Source organism: Typopeltis vanoorti, chromosome 12 (genome assembly GCF_054136105.1).
Source record: "Typopeltis vanoorti isolate ZY-2024b chromosome 12, IOZ_Tvanoo_1.0, whole genome shotgun sequence".
Lineage (NCBI taxonomy): Eukaryota > Metazoa > Arthropoda > Arachnida > Uropygi > Thelyphonidae > Typopeltis > Typopeltis vanoorti.
Window position 1 is genome coordinate 132,087,302 of NC_143560.1, and position 22,990 is coordinate 132,110,291.

Here is a 22,990-nt window from a genome sequence, read left to right on the forward strand (position 1 = left end):
GCTTACACTTGGATAAAGGATTAAACCAAGTATTTAATTTATAGTATAACCAAGTGGAAAAACTTTCAACAGCTATCCATGAACTTTAAACCATTCCAACTTCCTTCAAATTCACTCCATAGATTTCCAAATTGAACACCCTTTGCATCACACAACTGAGCCATTTTACTATTAATTATCTCTGCTCTCCTTCTCATTTCACTATTGTCATATAGTCTATATTATATTTATATTTTTATAGACTATATTTTATATTATCTTTATATTTATAGGATAAATGTCATGAAAAATTTTTAAGACATAATAGTAATGGAAATAATTAGTGATCACCAGTTGATTTTAAATAAGAGCTTGGTTAATAAGGATGCAAGGACATCTTGTTAATGCAGGGAGTGTTAAAGATTTTAATTTTCAATTAAAAATTAGTTTTCAGTTGAATGAACCTCCCATAATGAGTCTGCTGACTACATGGAGAGTATGAAAATAATAACAATAATAGATTGGAATTAGTGTTTGTGATTATTTTATTAGTGAATGACTAAGCATAACAATTTAAGCAATTGTTATTCACACAGTTAAGTCACTAGCGGTGTGCCTCAGGGATCTGTTTTAGGGCCATTACTGTTTAACTGTATATTAATGATATCGTTGAAGATATGGATGGAGATATTCAGTTGTTTGCAGATTATGCAAAGTTGGGACGAACCATGAAGAGTAGAGAAGATGTTGTGGCCTTACAAGAAGACTTGAATAAATTGAATGATTGGGTATGGGAATGGGGATGTGAGTTCAATGTTGCAAAATGTAATTATTATTATTATTATTATTTAGGAGTTCATGGAGTCAAAGACTCATCGTGGGAGGTACTTTCTAAGAAACACAAGTCTATCAAGACTCATCTAGGAAGGTCCCTCCTAGGAAACACAAAGTCTATGATACCACTCCTTAAATGCATTGACCGTTCTCGCTCTTATCACTCCATCAGGCAATGCATTCCATCGTTCAACCATCCTCCATGCCAAGAAATCACTCCTCACCCTATTTCTCACAGTTTCTTTTCGTAACTTCCAGGGATGGTCCCTTGTCATGACTCCTTCCCTCTGTTCAACCAAGCGAAAGAACCCCCCAGTGTCAACCCTGTAACCACCTCTCAACAGTTTAAAAGTCTAAATCATATCACCTCTCCTTCTTCTATCCACCAAACTCTGCAGTCCACGCTCCCTCAGACGATCCTCATAACTAACATTATACAGTCCTGACACCATCTTTGTTATCTGCCTTTGTACCCTGCAGACTTTATGCTTGGTAAGGATATATTGTCTGAGGTCGAGGAAATAAGAGATCTGGGGATGATAGTGGATAAGGATCTGAAATTTAGCGGACACATAGCCAAAATTGTGAAGACAACACAAAGGCTTCTGGGAATGATGCAGAGGACACTGACTTGTACAAGGAGGGAGATTCTTGAGATATAAGGCTTTGATTAGGCCACACAGGGATTATTGTGCCCAGATTTGGTCACCTGGTTTTTCAAAGTACAAAGAGATGTTGGAAAGGGTTCAGAGACGACTGACTAAGGTAGTTTCTAACCTCTGGAATGTTGAGTATGAGGAAAGATTGAGAAGATGCAACTTGCAGAGTCTGGTGGATAGGAGGAAGAGGGGGAAATATGATAGAGACCTACAAGTTATTAAGGAGTTGTTATAGGATCAATGCTGGTGAGGTTCTACAGAAAATAGTGGGAGATCGGGGGAGAACTAGAGGTCATCCCTGGAAAGTGTATAAAGAGGGTGTGAGTAGGGGAGTGAAAATGAGATTTTTTTCATGCAGAGTTGTGAATGATTGGAATGCCTTGCTTGAGAATGTGGTGTCTGCAGAGAATTTGTGTGTGTTTAAAGCATGGTATGATGAGCTGTGTGTATAATAAAAGGACCTCCCAGATGAGTCTTTGACTCCTTGGGATCTTTTGTAATAATAATAATATTCTATTCATCGTGATTAGTGTAGGGCCATTGTTATAGGGGTTCAAAACTTTAGTTAATAGTAATAAGAATTTTTAATAAATACAAAATTTTTGTCACAAAATATGTAACTTAAATCAAATTATATATATTTTTAAAATCATTGCAGGTCACTACCTTTATGTTACACATTCAAAAGCCGAGTATTATTCTCCTGCCCAATTGCATTCTCTACCATATGTTGCTTCAGGATCAAAATGTAAAATGTCATTTTGGTATTTCATGGTCAAAGATGGAATAAGCAATTTATCTGTAATTGCCAGATACTCAAAGAGAAGTGAAAAGGTGAGATGATCTATTAACCAAAAATTATGAACCTATAAATAAGCAAAATAAAATGTTACCCATTTTAGAAATTTTAATGTATTGTCATCTGCCCATTTGATTTCAGTGGGCATTTGTTTCATTGTTTTTTCTTTTCTTTTTTTTTTTTTTTTTTTTGAAATGCTGATTGTTATGCTTCTGAAATGTCATTTTCATTTTCCTAAAATATCATCTCAGTTGGTTAAGTGGATACTATCTCCATTCTTCAATGAACAGTCTATGAATTTAAATCCCACTGTGGCATGCATATTTGTATCTACAGGTGGTAATGAATTTCACCCAATTCCTTCTTTCATGTAACTTTTCGTTGCCTGATTATTCATGGAACTTTTTATTAAGCCTCTCAATGCCTGCTTACTGCAGGACTGACATGGCTTGGAAAAGTTCTGAGTTTAGTCTCTTGAGCAGGCTTTCTGGATTGTCTCTTTCTGAGCCCATCCACACCCATGGCATTATTGTACAATAGGACTACAACCTTTGTAAGTGGAACGCACATAAAAAGTATTCTCAAGGATTATACAAGATACTGTGAATACTACCTAATTAACTAATTATATGAAGAGCCAAAGGCTTCAATTCGGCGACGTGAAATTATTTCAGTTAAGGGATATTACATCCCATATTGTTTCATAGTTGAATAAGAAATTCAAAGAGGTTCATGCCGAATATAGAAACTATATAAAGTTCGGTGAGTTCAAGCATGAGCAAATACCTGGATAGTCCATAAGGTAGTGCAACATGGGGCAACTCATAGTAAGGGTGGAGCAAGCTCCGATCACTGTTCTTGGTATTTACTCATAATGTGAAACCCAGCTCCTAGGAGCTGTATTTCACATTATGAGTAAATACCAAGAATAGTGAATTCTCCATTTGTCTGAAGTATGGCTTACCACAATCACAAAGAATCTTATAAACACCAGGATATATAAGATTATTGTGTTTAATTGTTCGGATTACTTTGATATCTAAGAATGCAATAGAGCCATCAACTTTTCCAATTCAGATATGAATTGGAAGTTGATTCAGATGTGATATACACCCGAATATTTACTGACATCGAGGGTACTCAGTATTTGGAACATGCTCTCCTCTTGCAACTCTAAAACTTAAACCTGCCCTATCCCTCTAGTATTAAAACTTACTTCTCCAGGATGAAATACTCCAATAAAATGGTTATTGAACAATTCCACTATGTCCTCTGCATCAGTCACTCTATTCCCATTTTGATCATACAATATTCTTCCACAATCATTTCAACATAGCTAAAAAATACCCTAGGATTATCTTTGATTCTTAGTGCTAATCTCTTCTCCTATTCCAGTTTCACCTTCCTTACCATATTAGTTACTTTCCTGGCCTGAGTCTTATATTCTTAATGCATCTTCTCTTCACCTGTCTCCTTATATCTCTTCCATAGCCTCTTTTTCACATGTAGTTCCTGTTTAATATTGTTTGTCATCCACTTTACACCAAATTGTGTCCTCTTCTTACTTATGAAATGCTGCTAACAAATATTCCTTCACAATTTCCCAAGCACTAAGTTGACGTCTAAGACTATTATAATCACCTTATAATTCCACATATGTTCCCTTCTCTTTGATACTCCTGCAAGTCTATTCATCTTCCAAGTGAAAACCACATGGTCACTCTCTCCAATGGGGGGGGGGGGGGGAAAGAGATGTTATCTCAGTTATTATTAGCTCTTCTGATGCTATGACCAAATCCAAAGCTTTGAACCTCTTCTTCCTGCCACTCAAGAATTCTAGAAATTCCATTCCCTTAATACTACGTGCATTTTCCTCTTCCCAGCTTATACTGCTGTAGTTAAAATCTCTCATAACAATCATTCTTCTTGCACTTGCCAAGCTCAACTGCCTAAACATCTCCTGGTCCCCACCCTCTGTACTCCTTGGCTTGTAGCAACATCCCACTAAATATCCTGTCCTGCCCACCTGTAACCTCACATCATATGCTTTCAAAGTCATTAGTGTCACAGCCTTCCAAAGCCTCCTCTCTTAGAGGATATAGGTCATCACTTATCATAAGCAGTACTCCACCACCATGCTTTCCTTTCTTATCCTGCCGAAAAATGCTGTGCTCTGCTACTTCTATTCCTGTTATTATATCCTCCTCTGTCAACCAGGTCTCAGTGATCCCAATAATATTTGGACAGGCTGATGCTATCAGTGCCACCAATATCACTCCCTTATTCCGAATACTCCTGCGATTAGTGTAAAGCATAAAAATGCCACTGTTTCTATACCTATCACTATTCTCTCCAGACTGCACTGTACTTGGGGTTAGGTTACCTGATGTCATCCTCCTTTCCCCAAGCACCTATTCCCACAATAGGCCACCCCTGCTATCATCCACCCTGGGAATTCTAGTTTCCCTGCATTGACACACCGACTCGTTCAAAACAGCAGTCTCTCCAGATGCCTACATCCTTACTTATTCAGTTAGCGCTGTTAATCCTTAATCATTAGAGGTATGATTGCTATAAAGTGAGCAAAACATGCTTTCCTGGTGGAACAACAATGCAAATAACTGATGTGTTGCAGAAAAGGAAATACCGGGCATCAAAATGATTGATAGTCATGGGCAGAAATCACTCAGTTGGGGAGAAAAAGAATGTTGATAGAGACTTCAGGAAGTTGTTGCAGCAGGTAAAGAAGAATTATGTTGTTGGGAAAGTTGTAGAAAGAGATAATGAATAGTAAGATGGCTGAATTTTGTGAGGCAAAAGGGATTCAATTTGTAAATCTTTGGAGTGAATTTGAAGGAAAGTTGGAATGGTTTAAAGCTGATAGATTACAGTTGAATAGGTTTGGTGTTGGACACTTAGAAAGTCTATTGTTTTCTGAGAAGGCACAGAGTCAAGGAGTTAATGTAGCAAATGATCAGATTAGCACAAATAAATGGATTGTATGACAGGAGGAAGAAGGATATTAGATTGAAGATATGGTTGCAGCAGCACAAGCTGATAGAGTGCATAAAAGCAAGGATGAGACAGGTAGGAATGGAAATCAGTCATGACCTTTGCGGACACAGTTCTGCAAAGTGTGGAAGTTCTCAGACCGATGAGAGAGGTGTAGTATAGCAGCTAGAATAGAGAATGTTAGTGATGGCAAAATGGCCTGAAACATACAGGAAATGTTATGTTTGTATACAAATGTAAGGAGTATTTGAAATAGGAAAGATGCTTTTGTTGGACTGATTGGAATAAGCGAAACTTGGTTGTCTAAGGAGGATGTGATGTCAGGAATAGAATTAGAATGATATATAATTTTATACAGAGGACAGAAATATGAAAAGAGGTGGGAGAGTGCTGATGATGATTGCGGAGGAACTGTGTCTGCAAAGTATGGAAGTTGATAGTGTATGCACAGATTTTGAATCGGTGTACTGTGAAGTTGAAATAAACAGGTTAGTATATCTGATAAGATGCTACAATAGGCCAAGGAATGCAAAGAATACCGATTGTGAAATGATTAGGAAAATTAGTTGGACATGTAAAAAGAAGGTGATCGGGATGGGAGACTTTAATTAAAGGAATATAGAATAGAAGGAGGAAACAGTGTATGGAAACAAGGAGAGTAAGTTTGTGGAATTACTGAGCAATATGTATCTTAAGTAGCATGTGAGTGAAGCAACTAGAGGCTTTAATGTTTTGAATTTTGTGATAACTTCACAAGATGTGGTTGTTAATGAGGTGTTGACACTGCCACCGGTTGGTGAGGGTGATCATGAGGTACTTGTTTGGGAAGTGATCAAACAAGAAAAGGTTACTGCCAAAAATGAATACATGTGGAGGTATAAAGCAGTTATTATAGGAAGCTTGTAGTCGGTTAGCATCTACATTTTGGGTAGATGAGCTGAGCAAAAATAATGTTGACAATGCATGGAAAATCACAAGGCAGTATCTGACAAATGCAATGTATGACTGCTACCAAGGGTAAATAAAGTAGGAGAGAAATGGATGATCAGTGAAATCAAGCAAGCTGTGCTGGAAAACAAAATGTTATGGAGGAGATATGAGACAGTTGGTGTTGATTGGATCCATGAAGTGTATAAAGTGCAGGCTAGAAAGTTGACGAACATGGTAAAGAAAGACCAGTTGGTGATCTTGAGCCCCTGCTGTTTCACTTGTTTGTAAACAATATATCATGTGGACTGACTGGAGATCTTCAGTTGTTTGCTGATGATGCAAAGATGGAAAGAATTAATAGGCACTGTCGATGTTAATTCACTTCAAGAAGATTTGAATAGACTTTTTACTTGGGGTTATAGTTTTAATATCAATAAGTGCAAGGTGTTGCATTTTGGAGCGAGTGTAGAAATATAAGGCTGTGTACTATATCTGCAGGTGCCATGCTGCAGGAAGTGGATGAGATTAGAGATTTGAAGTGATGGTTAACAGTATACTGAAGTTTAAAGGGCATATTGCTATTGTTCCAAAGGCTGCACATCGTAGTGCTGCTATGATAAGAAGTACTCTAACATGTAGGGATAAGGAAGTGGTTGTGCCACTTATAAAACACTGGTCAGACTACACTTGGACTGTTGCTCAATCTGGTCACCTGGTTTTCATTAACAGATTAACCCAGAGGGGATTATAAACAGAGTAGAAGGTGAGAGGGTAAGAACCAGAGGTCATTCCTGGAAGTTATGTAAAGGTGTGGTGAAGAAGGGTGTGCGGAGTGGAATTTTTACATGGAGATTTGTCAGAGAATGGAACACGTTACCAGAATGCATTGTTAATGCAAGGAGAGTTAAGGATTTTAAGATTCTATATGATAAATATGTTGTCAGTTGAATGACCCTCCCATTAATTTGCTAACTCCATGGAGTGTGTAATAATAATAGTAAGAATAATAATGTTAATATGTCACTAGGACTCAATGATATATCAGAAATAAGGGAAATGAAATTATTTCACTGATTCAGTTTATTTGTCCCCAAATCATTCAAATAAATGAAACATGGGTTAATGAAGATGATATCCTAATGGGAATAGAAATAGAAGGATGTGGTGTTTTTTGCAAGGATAGAAAGGACAAGGGAGAAGGAGTGCTGATGATGATAGCAGGGAAATTATGTCTGCATAAGGTGGGCAATAAAAGAGGGAAATAATGGCAATGGTTATGAGGCAATGTCGAATGATGTTGAGGTTGAGAGGATGATATATTTAGTTGGATATTGCTATAAGCCAGGGAATATGGAAAGCAGTGATGAAAAAATGAATAAGCAACTTCCCTAAATGAAGAAGAGAAGGGTGATTATTATTATGAAAAAACACCTCCCATTGTCTTCTATATATATCTCCTTCTCTTATTTACACACAGGAAAAGTTTCTGGACTCTTGGCAGCAGTCAGTTGTCATTGCTATCCCAAAGTATCACCAAAGAGCACATAAAATCTAAAAGTGAAACGGATTTACTACAAAACTTCTTTAGCCTTACTTCGGGAAAGGATCCAATATGTCAGATTGTCAATGCCTAGACCTTTTCGATTATATTTCTAATAACATAGATAATATCACTTAGAATATAATTGACCACATAATACACCTTTGCTGTAGCTAATGGTCTAGTAAGGAATCTAAAATTGATGAACTTTATCAAAAAAAAAATACAACTAGACCATATCTCCTAGATAACAAGGTTATTTTCAACCTTTCGGACTACAGTCTTTCCAAGCAAGAATCGATGATTTAAAAAAAAAAAGGTTTCAACTTCTCAATAGCTCCTAATCACATCCCAAAAATAGATTTTATAAGTAATATTGAAAAAGATCTTTCTTCATTTTCATAGACAGTAGCAAATGACATAAGATTTAAAAGTACAATCATCCTCTCTACTGCAAAACCACTGAAACATACTATTACACCCTCTGAAAAGAAAGCACTCTTAAACTTAAAAAAGAACAAAGACATTATCATCCTTAAAGCAGACAAAGGAAACTCAACAGTTATTATGAATACCAAAGATTACATAGCGAAGATCGATGTTTTAGTTTCTGACTCGTCTACCTATCATATATTAAATGTAGATCCAACCATGAAAAACACAGAGACCAATCTCTTAATACACAATATGACTAGATGGCCTCAAGAATTACAAAGAAATTTAAAATCTCTACGTCCATTACCACCATGCCTATATGGTGTACCAAAAGTCCATAAAATTGGAGTTCCACTTCACCCGATCGTGGATGGCAGAAATTCTCCTACATGCCTACTAGCCAAATACCTAGCCAGTCTGTTGAAAGAGAAGATAAAGAAATCAACCTCTTTCATAAAGAATTCTCAGCATTTCGTTGAAAAACTAAAAAGTATCAATATATCCAATACAGATATACTTGCAAGTCTATATGTAGTGTCTTTATTCACAAACGTACCGGTCGAAGAAGTAATTGAGATCATAGAAGATCTCTTTCCGAATGACATTACGCAGCTTTTCTGCCATTGCCTAAAATCAAAATATTTTAAAGTAAACAACTAATTGCATCAACAACTGGAAGGCTTAGCCATGGGCAGTCCCATGTCACCAGTATGCATGGATCTGTTCACGGAAAAATTAGAAAATGACATCCTATCAAAAATAACTCTGAAACCATCAGTCTGGTGGAGATATGTAGACAATGTGTTCATCATTTGGAAAGACATGGAACCTTACACGAGTTATTTCAAAAAATAAATTCTTTCCACCAAAAAATTAAGTTCACATTAGTTAGAAAACAACCATCAATTACCTTTTTTGAATGTATTAGTAAAAAAACAGGATAATGGACAAATCAAGCTCACAATCTACCACAAACCTACAGACACTGAATGTTATCTTCATTTTAAATCTACTCATCATTATGCACAAAAACAAAACAGTAAATATCATCACAGAAGAAAGAGATCTACTTGATGAGCTCTCACTCATATCAAAAACTCTATCCACAAAATATAATTCAAAAGATTCTCTATAGAAACAGCCCACAGTGACAACCGCAAGTGATACATCATCCATTGGCATACCTTATGCAGGCTCAGTCTCCACCAAAATAGCAAAAATCATGAAGTATTTCAACATCAGGGTTGCCTTTAAACCTATTTTAACTACACAGCACATGTTAAGATCTCCTAAGGATAGCATCGCTTTCTACAAATACGCAGGAGTATACAACATTCCATGTTCCTGTGAACTGAATTATGTAGGCCAAACATCACGAAGCCTAGAAATCCAAAAAAAATAACATATCAGAGATGTCAATAACAACAGAACAGACACCTCAGGATTAACCATTAGCCCATCATTTCTCAATTTCGAACCATTCCATTGATTGGGACAACAGCTCCATGCTGTACATTGAAGAAGATTTCAAATTTCAAATGTAGAAACTTTAAAGAAGCTGCAGTGGTACTCCGTACAGGAGACAATCTCAATAGAAATCAAGGCATGATATTAAAAGACATTTGAAAAAGCTTAATAAATTCACTATGTTTAGCAGAACTGAATTAAGTGAAAAACTATAAAGCGCGATTTACTAACAATGATTAATTCTTCCACACTTTATGCTCTTAATGTCACACATCCTTTTCAATTTTTTTAACTGATTTTAAGGTTGTTACTGCATTCTTCTGTTGTAGCATTTAATATTAGTATAACCATTCTCATGCTGAAGAAGCCAGACAGACCTAAGCTGGCAAAACTGGTTGACGATTGTATACATATATTTATTAAGAATCATGGTCCAATAAAATCCAAAGAAAATGTATCATATTTAGTATAGAAAAAGGACTAAATATTAACAATCAAAATAAAAAAGAACAAACTTCTTTCCAATGTGCAATGTGTGTTTCGTAGAATCCGATCAACTATGAACCATTTGGCCAATTTAGAAACATGTATAAGAAAGAGATGCTTTCCTGAAACAAGAATGTGGTTCCAGTGTTCTTTGATATGTAAAAAGCCTATGATAGAGTCAGAAGATATGGCATATTAATAAAACCTGTTTGATCTTGGTCTGAGGAGAGTATGAACTTTCTATTCAGCCCTGTCTTCCAAGTCTGAGTGGAAACACATTATCTGAACAAAATCCTCAAGAAGGGGCAGGGTCCTCAAGGCATGATCCTCTTCACTATTAAAGTGAAACCTCTTACTGAACAGCTTCTTCCACAGTAGGCAAATGCTTTTATGTCCACAGTTACTGCCACCCCTACAGCATGAGGATCGTTGAAAGAGAACTTTAACAAACAGTCGATCATATCTCTTAATGGGCTTTTTGTAATAGGTTCAGGCAGGGCCGGATTTAGACTTGCTGAGGCCCTAAGCTATACAAAACCCAGAGGCCCCCCCTACTGTTTTAAATTACATCAGCTGGTCTTTTTGTTTTTTTATTTGAGGCCCCGGCAGATTTCGAGGCTCTAAGCTGTAGCTTTTTTAGCTTATACATAAATCCGGCACTGGGTTCAGGTTATCTGCAGAACAAACTGTCTGTGTACACTTCTCCAAGAAATGCATCTCAACCCTGATCCTGATTTAAGAATAAGATAAACTAAAAATACAATTTTATTAATACAGACCAGTATTTTACAATAAAAACATTTATTCAAACCTACCAGTTTCGCCAGCAAACTGTCTGGCTTTTTCAAGGCATTACGGAGATATGAAAGTTAGTAAATGCAAATTAAAAGGAACATAAAAAACGTTGTAAACCAAACTAGTATCTATGGTTACACGTTTTGCGTGACAGAGATGACTTATTGTTCTTATTCATTATCACGCATGCGTGTTTGTTGATAGACTTGTAATGTGATTACTGGCTAGCTGTAGTTCAGATTGATTGAGAGAGAGGATCAAGTTTTTCCACAAACTGTTTAGAATTACACCCTGATTTCTGTTGAGGTTTCCACTGGTTATTAGTACTATTGTGGCTTCCTTAAATACATGATGCCTGTAGTCGTCATCGAGATATGGCATGGGGCTGTTTTGCCAATCTATCGTGTGGTTAGACGTGCAGAAATGATGTGCTAAGCCGGAAGAGATGCTTCTGTTGTGGTTTACATCACCAACATGTTCTTTTTGTCTAATTTCTATACTTCGTGAAGTTTGTCCAATGTAGGCAAGACCACAGGAGCAGGGAATGTAATATACTCCTGGGTATTTGTAGAACGGAACTTTATCTTTTGGAGATCCTAAAACTTGTCTGATGTTGGTGGTTGGTTTGAAGACCACTCTGATGTTGTGGGCTCTTAGTATTCTTGCTATTTGATAAGAAATTGACTTGATGAAAGGTATCACTACAGCAGAAATGTGCTGATGGTGGGATTCTTCTTGTCTGGAGTTGTCATTGTATAGATATTTTTTGTTGATGTTTTGAGGATATCCATTTTGTGATAATGTGTTGGCTATTAGTGAGAGTTCATTCTGTGTATTCTCCTCTTCTGATATAAACTTTTTGGCTCTATGTTTCAACATGTGGATAATACTCAGTTTGTGTGAGTATTATCCACATGTGATGGTTTGAAGTATAGTGAAGATATCTTCCAGTATCTGTGGGCTTTCTGTAAATGGATAATTTGACACTGTTAGGTTGTTTTTTTTATCAAGATATCTAAAAAATGCAGTTGGTTGTTGTTTTCTACTTCCAGAGTGAATTTTATCTTGCTATGTATTGAGTTGATTTTATCCACGAACGATTTTAGGTTGTCTAAGCTGTCTTGCCATATGATGAATATATCATCCACATATCTCCACCATGTAGATGGTCTCGGAGAGATTGCAGAGAGAATTTCTTTTTCAAGTTTTTCCATGAAAAGGTCTGCACAAGATGGTGATGGTGGGCTTCCCATTGCTAGGTCTTCTAATTGTTGGTATATGGTGTTGTTAACCTTGAAGAAATTAGAGGAAAGAGGTTTCTAGAGGAAAGAGGTCTTGTGGATGTGGATGATATATTCATCATATGGCAAGACAGCTTAGACAACCTAAAATCTTTCGTGGATAAAATCAACTCAATACATAGCAAGATAAAATTCACTCTGGAAGTAGAAAACAACAACCAACTGCATTTTTTAGATATCTTGATAAAAAAAAACAACCTAACAGTGCCAAATTATCCATTTACAGAAAAATCCCACAGATACTGGAAGATATCTTCACTATACTTCAAACCATCACAAGTCACACAAACTGAGTATTATCCACATGTTGAAACATAGAGCCAAAAAGTTTATATCAGAAGAGGAGGATACACAGAATGAACTCTCACTAATAGCCAACACATTATCACAAAATGGATATCCTCAAAACATCAACAAAAAATATCTATACAATGACAACTCCAGACAAGAAGAATCCCACCATCAGCACATTTCTACTGTAGTGATACCTTTCATCAAGTCAATTTCTTATCAAATAGCAAGAATACTAAGAGCCCATAACATCAGAGTGGTCTTCAAACCAACCACCAACATCGGACAAGTTTTAGGATCTCCAAAAGATAAAGTTCCGTTCTACAAATACCCAGGAGTATATTACATTCCCTGCTCCTGTGGTCTTGCCTACATTGGACAAACTTCACGAAGTATAGAAATTAGACAAAAAGAACATGTTGGTGATGTAAACCACAACAGAAGCATCTCTTCCGGCTTAGCACATCATTTCTGCACGTCTAACCACACGATAGATTGGCAAAACAGCCCCATGCCATATCTCGATGACGACTACAGGCATCATGTATTTAAGGAAGCCACAATAGTACTAATAACCAGTGGAAACCTCAACAGAAATCAGGGTGTAATTCTAAACAGTTCATGGAAAAACTTGATCTTCTCTCTCAGTCAATCTGAATTACAGCTAGCCAGTAATCACATTACAAGTCTACAACAAACACGCATGCGTGATAATGAATAAGAACAATAAGTCATCTCTGTCACGCAAAACGTGTTACCATAGATACTAGTTTGGTTTACAATGTTTTTTATGTTCCTTTTAATTTGCATTTACTAACTTTCATATCTCCGTAATGCCTTGAAAAAGCCAGACAGTTTGCTGGTGAAACTGGTAGGTTTGAATAAATGTTTTTATTGTAAAATACTGGTCTGTATTAATAAAATTGTATTTCTATTATAAAACGACCAAAAATGTATAATTTAAATGGGATAAACTATTATCCATGTAGTTCTAGAATTTTGGGACTCATCTTTGATTGAAAGGTAACTTTCTTTACCCACATTCATCATCTTCGGGATAAATGCAGAAAAGCAATGAACATAATTCCCACACCATCCTCTACAGAATGGGTGCTGATTGATGTTCATTGCTCTGAATTTATTGTGAACTTGTGCATTCAATGCATGATTATGGCTTACAGGTTTGTGGTTCTGCATGGGAGAGCACCCTCCTTTGGTTGAACTTGAACTATCATCAGGGTATCTGATTAGCTACTGGTGCTTTTTGCACATCACCCATTCAAAGCTTTTGTGTTGAATCAAATGAATTTCTTCTATTACTTAGAAGAAAATATTTGTCTCTTAATTATGCCCTAAAAATAAAGTCCATTCCAGATCATCCTACATGGACCAATCTCTTTTCTCTACATTGGAAAGTCCTGTATCACGCAAGTCAGGAGGCTATCCATAGTTTTGGTATGTGCATTAAAGAGGCTATGTAAGCTATTAGCATGCATGTTGACAACATTACCCTCACCAAACTAAAGAGCAATCCTCCATGGCAGGCTTGCACCTGATATTGCAACCTCTCCCTTTGTCACCTTCAGAAGTCTCATATACCCTCATCTGTCTACTTTTAATAGTTTAAAGCATTCAGACCAGCCCACTCTGATTTCCCGACCATCCATACTGCTGGCTCAAGATTAGAAATCTCTGTTGGATGTGCTGCTGTTTCTTAACATTACAATCTCCAATGAGATCCCACTCAATTGCAGTAACTATACGCAGAGTTGCATGCCATTCAGGTTGCACTTGTGCATAAAAAAGAAAACTTTTACCAAAAGAATATAATTTATACAGACTCTTTGAGTTCTTTATAAGCCATCCCCTCTCCAGTATATAATTCACATTCTGTGCTTGGTGAAGTGCTTCAACTCTTGTACAAAATAAAGACCCTTAATTTTGATTATTGATTGTATTGGATTCCCAGCCACATCGGAATTAAGGAAAATGACATCCCAGATATGCAACTGCTAGATCAGCACACTGTTTAATGGCCCCTTGTACCAGCTACTCACAGCTTATAAAATCAAAGTAATTACATGATTGCATGAGATTAAGCCTGAAATTAAACATTGGCAGTATAATTAACATGGAACAAAAGAGAAGTTGTTCTTGCTAGGATCTGCATAGGTCACAATCATCTCACACATTCTTATTTACTGAGGGCTGACAACTTTCCTATGTGTGAGAAATGCAACACCCATCTCACTATTAATTATATATTCTGGTAGAGTACAAGTGCCTTACATGAGAGAGAAATTACATTTATACTTATCTGGCCAAGCCCTATACAGTCAGGCAGATGTTATCAAACTAGGACAAACTCCATAATGTATTTAAATTTTTACAAAACATTAATTTCTTCAAAGACATTTGATTGTAAATTTGTTTAAATATAGATAGTACATCGTAAATACTAAACATTGTACCTACATTTTATTTACTTATTTATCTTCTTATACATTTCTATATATATTTTATATTATTCACTCATTTATATTATTTTATTTATTTGTTTATTTAATATATTTATTTATTTATCTATGAACACTCCATATTCTGCTGTGACCTGTGTCCTGGCACAGTATGACCTTTGCTCTCCTTGCATCATGAAACCACAGATTAATTAATCAACCATTTTCAGGCACATAAACTCAATTAATGCAACATGTTTATCTCTCTTATGTCTGAACCTCCTACCATTTATAAGTAAACATCACAATTCATTTTTATGGACTGCATCTGAATGGTTTTGGTGTGAGTCACTTAAAGAGACTGCTGCTAGAAGGTAGAGAAGTGAGTGAAGAGAATATGAATCTGATTAAGTGGGAAGTGATGTGGAAGAATGGGAGAGTAAGAAAGGAGAGATTGAAGAGATGGTCATGAATGAGCAAGCGAGTGGCATGAGTATAGAGAATGAGAGAAGAACTGTTCAAGACAGATAGTGAAATGGAAAGGCCCAAGGTGGACTGGGAACACAGTGTGGGAAAGGTCGATACTCCAAGAGGATGTGAAGGCATGTGTAGACAAAAAGGAAAAGGGGATGACCTAGGATCAAGGGAAAACAGTTGGATTTGAAGAAGGTTCTAAGATGAATAAGGAGAAAAAGAAATGGCTCAAGTAAAACATGGAGAAGTCACATCAAATAAGTGGTATCAGTGGAACTAGCTGTAGATTCAGGAATGAGCTGCTATGTTTGTATGCAAATGGTAGAAGTGTAAGAAACAAGGCAAATGAAATGCCTGCATTAATTGAGTCTGTTTACCCAAGAATTGTTAGAATGAATGAGACATGGTTGAATGAGGATGACATCCTGACAGAAATAGAGGTGGAAGGGTATGATGTGTTTCATGAATATAGAAAAGGTAAAAAGGAAATAGTGCCAGTGGTTTTGAGGCAGTATGGTGTGAGATAGAGCTGAAAAGAATGAAATACTTGGTTGGATGTTGTTATAGACCTGATAAAGTGGATGATAGTGACTATGAAATATATAATCAAATTAGCCAAGTAAATAAGAAAAGGGTGATCATTATGTTGATTATAATTATGGCCATGTAGACTGGGATGATGAGATGGCAACTGGAATTAAAAGAAACAAGTTTTTTTGAGTTTTTTATGGACAACAATCTCAGAAGAAGTGATAGATGCAACTCCAAAGCGTGATTTACGGATACTTATCAGAGATTGGAATGCAAAAGTGGGAGAGACTAAGGAACAAGGAATAACACGTCATTTTGGTTTAGGTATTCGTAACATAATACTGCAGGGAAGAGACTAGTTGAGTTTTGTGCACCTGATGGACAATACAGAAATCAAATTGACTATATACTTGGACAAAGAAGATGGAGAAGTGCAATTCAGTCTGTCAAGACTTTTCCAGGTGCAGACTGTGGAACAGACCATGAGTTATTAGTGGCTACGATACATGTGAAATTACGGAATCTGAAAACAACACAAATGTCGATCAGATATGATCTTGGAAACATACCAGCTGAATACAATATTAGTATACAGAACATATTCAACACACTCAATTTGTGTGAAAGAGAACCAGATGAACTATGGGAAGAGGTTAAAGATATAATTAAAACAGAAGCAAAGAAGAATATTCCAAAAGTTTATAAGAAGAAGAAGTTTAAATGGCTGTCAGAAGATGCAATCAAAACTGCTCAGGAAAGGAGAAAAATGAAGATCACAAGAAATTTGAAAAATACTTTAACCAGGAATACCAACAAATAGAAGAACAAAACAAGAAAGGAAAAACAATAGATCTTTTCAAAAAGATCAGAGAACTAACAGGGAAGTTTGGTGCTAAGGTGACAATATTGAAAAGTAAACACAAAAGATATCTTACAGAAGTGCAGACACCAAAGAAAGATGTAAAAAGTATACATAAGCCCTTTACAGACTCCAAAATTTGAAGAGCAGGATTATACACAGGAGTCAGTACCACTGGAGTGTGAAGTGAGGTGGGCACTGCAACAGCTATCCAGTAAGAAGACACCAGGAGGAGATGGAATACAAAACAATACAAATATTGACTTACTCAAAGCCCTGGGAGAAGAGGCAGTTAAATTTTTAACAGCTCTATGTCAGTGAATTTGGATCACAACCAAATGGCCTAGGGAATGGAAAAAAATCAGTTTATATACCTTTATTGAAGAAAGGCGATGCAAAAATTACACAACTATAGCACTGATTTCTCATGCAAGTAAAGTCTTACTTAAGATCATTCAGAAAAGACTGGAATTTAGGGTTAAATGGTGATCAGCATTCATTTTAAAAAATTTATGGAATTTACAACCGTGTTAAAAAAGCTTTTTTTATTATTCCGACATTTCGATCTTCACATCAAGATCATCATCTGGAGCATACATAAATGTACAGAACAAGCTGAGTTACATCATTAACTGTAAGCTAGAGAAACAAAGATTTGATCACATGTTATTCTACTGGTGTGACCTCTGGTGGAAAAATAAAATAAAATAAAATAAAATAAAAAATTTAAAAAATTTAAAAAAAAAAAAAATATATATATATATAAGTAAAATAAAATAAAATAAAAAATAAATTTTTACATCAAGCTAAATTCTATTTTTACAATGACAGGAATAAACATTCTTTTAGATGGTTTTCTTTCAGAAACAATTGGTGTCCTATTTTTAGTATTACAATTCTTATTTTTGATTTACAATACTGGATTTTGTATAAACAACTATAAATAGGACTGATAATACAGTCCTGTTTATAGTTGTTCTTGGTGAGGAAGGTCGAATATATACCATCCATATGTTGGGATTTTTAAACCATCATTGTTGTTCAGATTGGGGTGGTTGCTGATAATCTCACAGGCTTCCTTGAATTTCCGTTCATACCATGTTCTAGTGTGATGTAGACAGCTGGTGGTTATCCAGTCAATTCTGTGTAAGGTATTCAGTGCATGATCAGAAAGGCCAGCTTCACCATAATTATTATATTTAATGTGTCATTTATGTTCTTTTTGTCTAATAGGAATAGGGCGTCCTGTTTCTCCTATATATGGTATGCTGCAAGTACAATAAATCCAGTATACTCCAGGGTGAGCTAGTGGAGGGAGTGGGTCTTTGGATGAGTTGAGTAAGCTTTTTAATTTTGCAGGAGGTTTAAAGGTGGCTTTGAGGTTGTACTTTTGTAGTACTCTGTTTATTTTGTCTGATATTCCTTTAATGTGGGGAATGGTTATAGTTTTACTGTAGTCTGGTTTGTCTTTGTTTTTTATTGTGGTTTTGTAGAGAATTTTGTTTATAGTGTTTTGGCTGTATCGGTTTTTTTGTAATTTTATTACTAATAATTTTAAATTCGTCTTTCAGTGCCTGTTCACTGGAACAAATTGTCTGAGCTCTGTTTTTTAGCGTGTTGATAACACCTAGTTTTTGTGTTGGGTGGTGGTAGGAGTTTATGTGTATATATTGTCCCGTACGTGTCGGTTTTCGGTAAACAGTGAAGGAAAGATTGCCCGAGGGAAGACGTGTCTAGAAACGGAAGTGTGTTGTGTTTTTCAATTTCAATTGTGAACTGTTTGTGTTGTTTGTTTAGGTGGCTAAGGAATGTGTCTAATGTCTGGCGGCCATGGGACCAGATCGTGAAAACATCGTCAATGTATCTAAGCCAGACTTTGGGTTTTAGAAGGGAGAAATCTAGGGCAAGTTGCTCAAAATGTTCCATGTAAAAGTTAGCAGGGGGGGGGGGAGATAATGGCGAGCCCATGGCTGTGCCTGGAAAGACTGGAACCATTCAAGAAGAAATAAATGCCAGATGAACAAGCAGGATTTCAAAAAGGCAGAGGAACAAGAGATCAAATCGCCAAAGTGAGATGGATAATAGAAAGAGCACAGGAATATCAAAAAAATATCTACCTTTGTTTCCTTGACTAGGCTCCACATGGACTACTGTGCACTGATTTAGTCACCTGGTTTTCAAAAGGACATAAAGATGTTGGAGAAGTTCCAGAGGTGATTGATTAAAATAGTTGCTGATCTCTGGAATGTTGAATATGAAGAGAAGGTTGAGATACACAATATGCAAAGTCTAGTGGATAGGTGGAAAAAGGGTAATATGATAGAGACTTACAAGTTAGTAAGTTGTTGTTATAGAATTAACACTGAAGAGGGTTTACATAAAATGGTGGGAGATTAGTGGAGAACAATAGGTCATCCCTGGAAGCTGTATGAAGAGGGTGTGAGCAGGAGAATGAGAAGCAGGTTTTTTTCATGTAGTGTTGTGAATGATTGGAATGCCTTGCCTGAGAGTGTGGTGTCTTAAAAGAATATGAGTTTGTTTAAGGCATGGTATGATTAGCTATGTGTATGACAAAAGGACCTCTTAGATGAGTCTTTGATTCCATCGGGTCTTTGGATAATGATGATGATAATAATAATAATAATAATAATAATAATAATAATTTCTTATTCTATAACCAGTTCTACTCATCTCTGACTTTCTCTCACCTGTGTGCCTGTGTGCTCATTTTCTGTCCTATATTGATGCAGAAAGCATTGATCATATTAGAAATCTCACAAATAATAGACCAATTTGGAAGATTATTGTTGATCAGAAACTAAGTCAAATTATTAATTGATTTGACAGTCAGTAATATCTGTTAAGTGCCTACAGGTATATTGCCAACAAAAATGATGATAATGATATATGATAGATGTTGGGATTTTTAGAATTGGCCCTCACAGTGCAAGTACATAGTCTCTCTGCCAGTAACATTACAATTATAAACTTATTAAATCAATCAAATTTTTAACACTATTTTATTATTTTTTTTTCAGTTTGCTCTCCTCTTTCAACAGACAGCAGGTTCAAATGAATGGACTAAAGCAGTAGTTACAATTCGCACACAGAAGGCTTTTAGCATAATTATACAAGGAATGACAGATCAGTTAATTAATAATCGACTGGCTCTTGATGATATAAATTTTGAAACATGTGTAGAAGGTGAGAAAATAATTTTCAGATATATTCTCTGAATCACAAAGTTTAATTTTATGTCATCATTTTTATGTATCATATTTTAGGTGTCTTAATTTTTATGTATCATATTTGACACACATACACAAGCAAAGAGATCATGAAAATTGTCCCAAATTAATTTGAGCATATTGGAAATGTGGAGTAAGTTGATGTGGAAATGTATAAACAACTTTGGTTAGTGAACAAGGAAGGCTGATTATTATGGGTGTTGATGGCTGGTTCTTGATGATCTAAATTTTGAAACGTGAAGAAGTTGAGAAAATAATTTCCAACAATTAGTAATAATATTTTTGGTTTACAGATCAAGTGTTGATCAATTTTATTAACTTATCCAACTAGTTTCACCAACCTTTAACTGCTGGCATCTTCAGGGCACTTACATATAGGTTGAAACAATCTCACAATGATGTGTAACTATAAAACTGACAAGAATAACTGTAAAAAACTGACAAGAATAACTGTAAAAAACTGACAAGAATAACTGTAAAAAACTGACTAGAATAATTACAAATAAAATAGTATCAAACATGCGTGAAACATATATCACGTGTACAAGATTAGCTAGCTGTTGCTGAGGAACTTTCTGTAGTTTGTATTAAAATTCATTTCTTTTGTTTTTAAAGATTTGATTAGGGTTTTCCATATCTCTGAGAGTATTAGACCTTGATTTCTGTTAAGGTTGACAGTAGAACGGGCGATTGTGGCTGCTTCTTTGAAAATTCTTGAATGGTAATTTTCCTCTAAGTAAGGGGAACAACTTTTGTCCCACTCGATGACATGGTTAGTTGTGGAGAAATGAGACGATAGGGCCAGAAATGTCCTGTCTGTTGTTTTTGACATAGCCAATATGCCCTTTTTGCCTGATTTCAAGGCTTCTCGAAGTCTATCTGATATAACAAGAGCCACACGCACATGGAATATTATAAACTCAGCATATTTATAGAAAGGGTGGTTGTCTTTTGGAGATCTTAGTAGTTTATGAATAGATTCTATTGGTTTTAATGTTACTTATTTTGTGTTGTTTAAGGAGGCTGGTGAGCTTGTAGGAGATGCCACTTACAAACGGAATTGCAATCGTTTTTATCACCATCATCATCATCATCAAATTCCTGCCATGTACCCTCAAGGGGGTGTACAGTATATGACAGTACTACATGAAAAATTTACATCATTACTAACTTAATATCTACAATTTTCCTCCAAATCAGTCTGTTACTTGTCAAGACTCCAACATTATCAGATCTTACATTTCTATCATCTAAGGCACTTTGTACCGTATCAATCCACCTATATCTTGGTCTTCCTCTGAGTCGTTTTCCTGAGAACACTTGTTTTGCTAATCTTTCCTCTCCCATTCTATTTAAGTGACCATACCACCTGAGATTAGCTCTGATAACGCATTCCTGGATGCTGACAATGTCAAGTTCTTTCCTAATATCCTCGTTTTTAATATGATATTGCCATTGATGCCATCTGTTCATGCCTATAATCTTTCTCAGGACTCTCATATCTGCAGTCTCTATCTAGTCTTTGGTCAAGTGTTTTACTTCTGACCCAGCTCTCAGATCCATAAGTTAAAACTGGTTTGAACACTGTCTTGTATTCAGCTAATTTAGTGTTCCGACTAATTTCTCTCTTATTGCATATGAATTTATTCAATTGACTTCCCACCATACCAGCTTTGCTGATTCTGTTGTCTATTTCTATATTTAATTTACCATCTTCACTAAAAATCGTGCCTAAGTAGCTGAAATGTTTTACTTGTTCCACAGGTTCTCCATTCACAAAACAGTTGACATTTTCAATGATTCTACCTATTTTCATTGTCTTTGTCTTTTTATTGCTGACTTTCATACCGTATCTATTACAACAGCTATTCAATTTAGTCAGAGAATCTTGCAGACTTGTAGCGGATTTATTTAGAAGTATAACATCATCTGCATAAAGCAAAGAGCTGACATTAACATCTCCAATTTTGATATCAGGTTTAATACCACTTTCCTTCATAATGTGATCCATATAGATAATGAATAACAGAGGGGATAATGTACATCATTGTCTCACACCAGATTTAACATTAAACCATCTTCCTGAACTTCCTTCAATTCTAACTGCTGACTTACAACTCAAATAAAGACTAAGTATTGCTTGATATAATGCCCCATTGACACCATATAACTGCAGCGTATTAAATAGCTTCTCTCTTAGCACCTTGTCATATGCCTTTTCCAAATCGACAAAACTTAAATACAGATCTTTGTTATATTCCCATGCTTTCTCCACTATTTGTCGTAAAGTGAAGATCTGATCCTGACAGCCTCTATTTGGCCTGAATCCAGCTTGTTCTTCACCAAGCTTTTCTTCCACAATTCTTCTCAACCGTTTCTCAGGTATACTTGCATAGATCTTGCCAGGAACACTCAGTAAGGAAATACCTCTGTAATTCTCACATTCAGTTTTATTTACCTTTTTATATATGGGTACTATGAGAGCTCTACTCCAATCATCGGGAATTCGTCCCTCTGTCCAGGCTTTCTGAACTATGCAGTGCAGCCACTGTAAGACTTTTATACCACCATACTTGAGCATTTCTGGTCGAATATCATCTACTCCTGCTGCCTTTCCACATTTCAAGCCTTTGATGACTTTTTCTACTTCAAGTATGGATATGTATTCCTGACTGCATGCCTGGTCAGTGTTTTTTATCACTGTGCTGTCATCACTGCTTGTTTCATTTAGCAGTTTTTCAAAGTAATTACTCCATACTTCAAGGATATCTTTTTCTCCAGTTTTCATGTCACCTTTATCATCTCTAACTCCTTTTACTGCACTCTTTCCTCCATTCCTAAGCTTCTTCAACAACTTCCAGAATATTTTGCCACCATCTTGATATTTATTTTCT

General features: G+C 35.9%; 1 protein-coding gene across 1 annotated transcript in view; it reads left to right on the plus strand.

Moving 5' to 3' along the window:
- The window catches only part of LOC150101230 (MAM and LDL-receptor class A domain-containing protein 2-like), a 1,363,156-nt gene that overhangs the window by 950,081 nt on the left and 390,085 nt on the right, over positions 1–22,990 (plus strand). The window contains exons 36-37 of the mRNA XM_090402193.1: positions 2,131–2,306; positions 19,887–20,052. Coding sequence (XP_090258319.1) covers positions 2,131–2,306; positions 19,887–20,052 — 342 coding nt within the window. The remainder of the gene's footprint in view (positions 1–2,130; positions 2,307–19,886; positions 20,053–22,990) is intronic.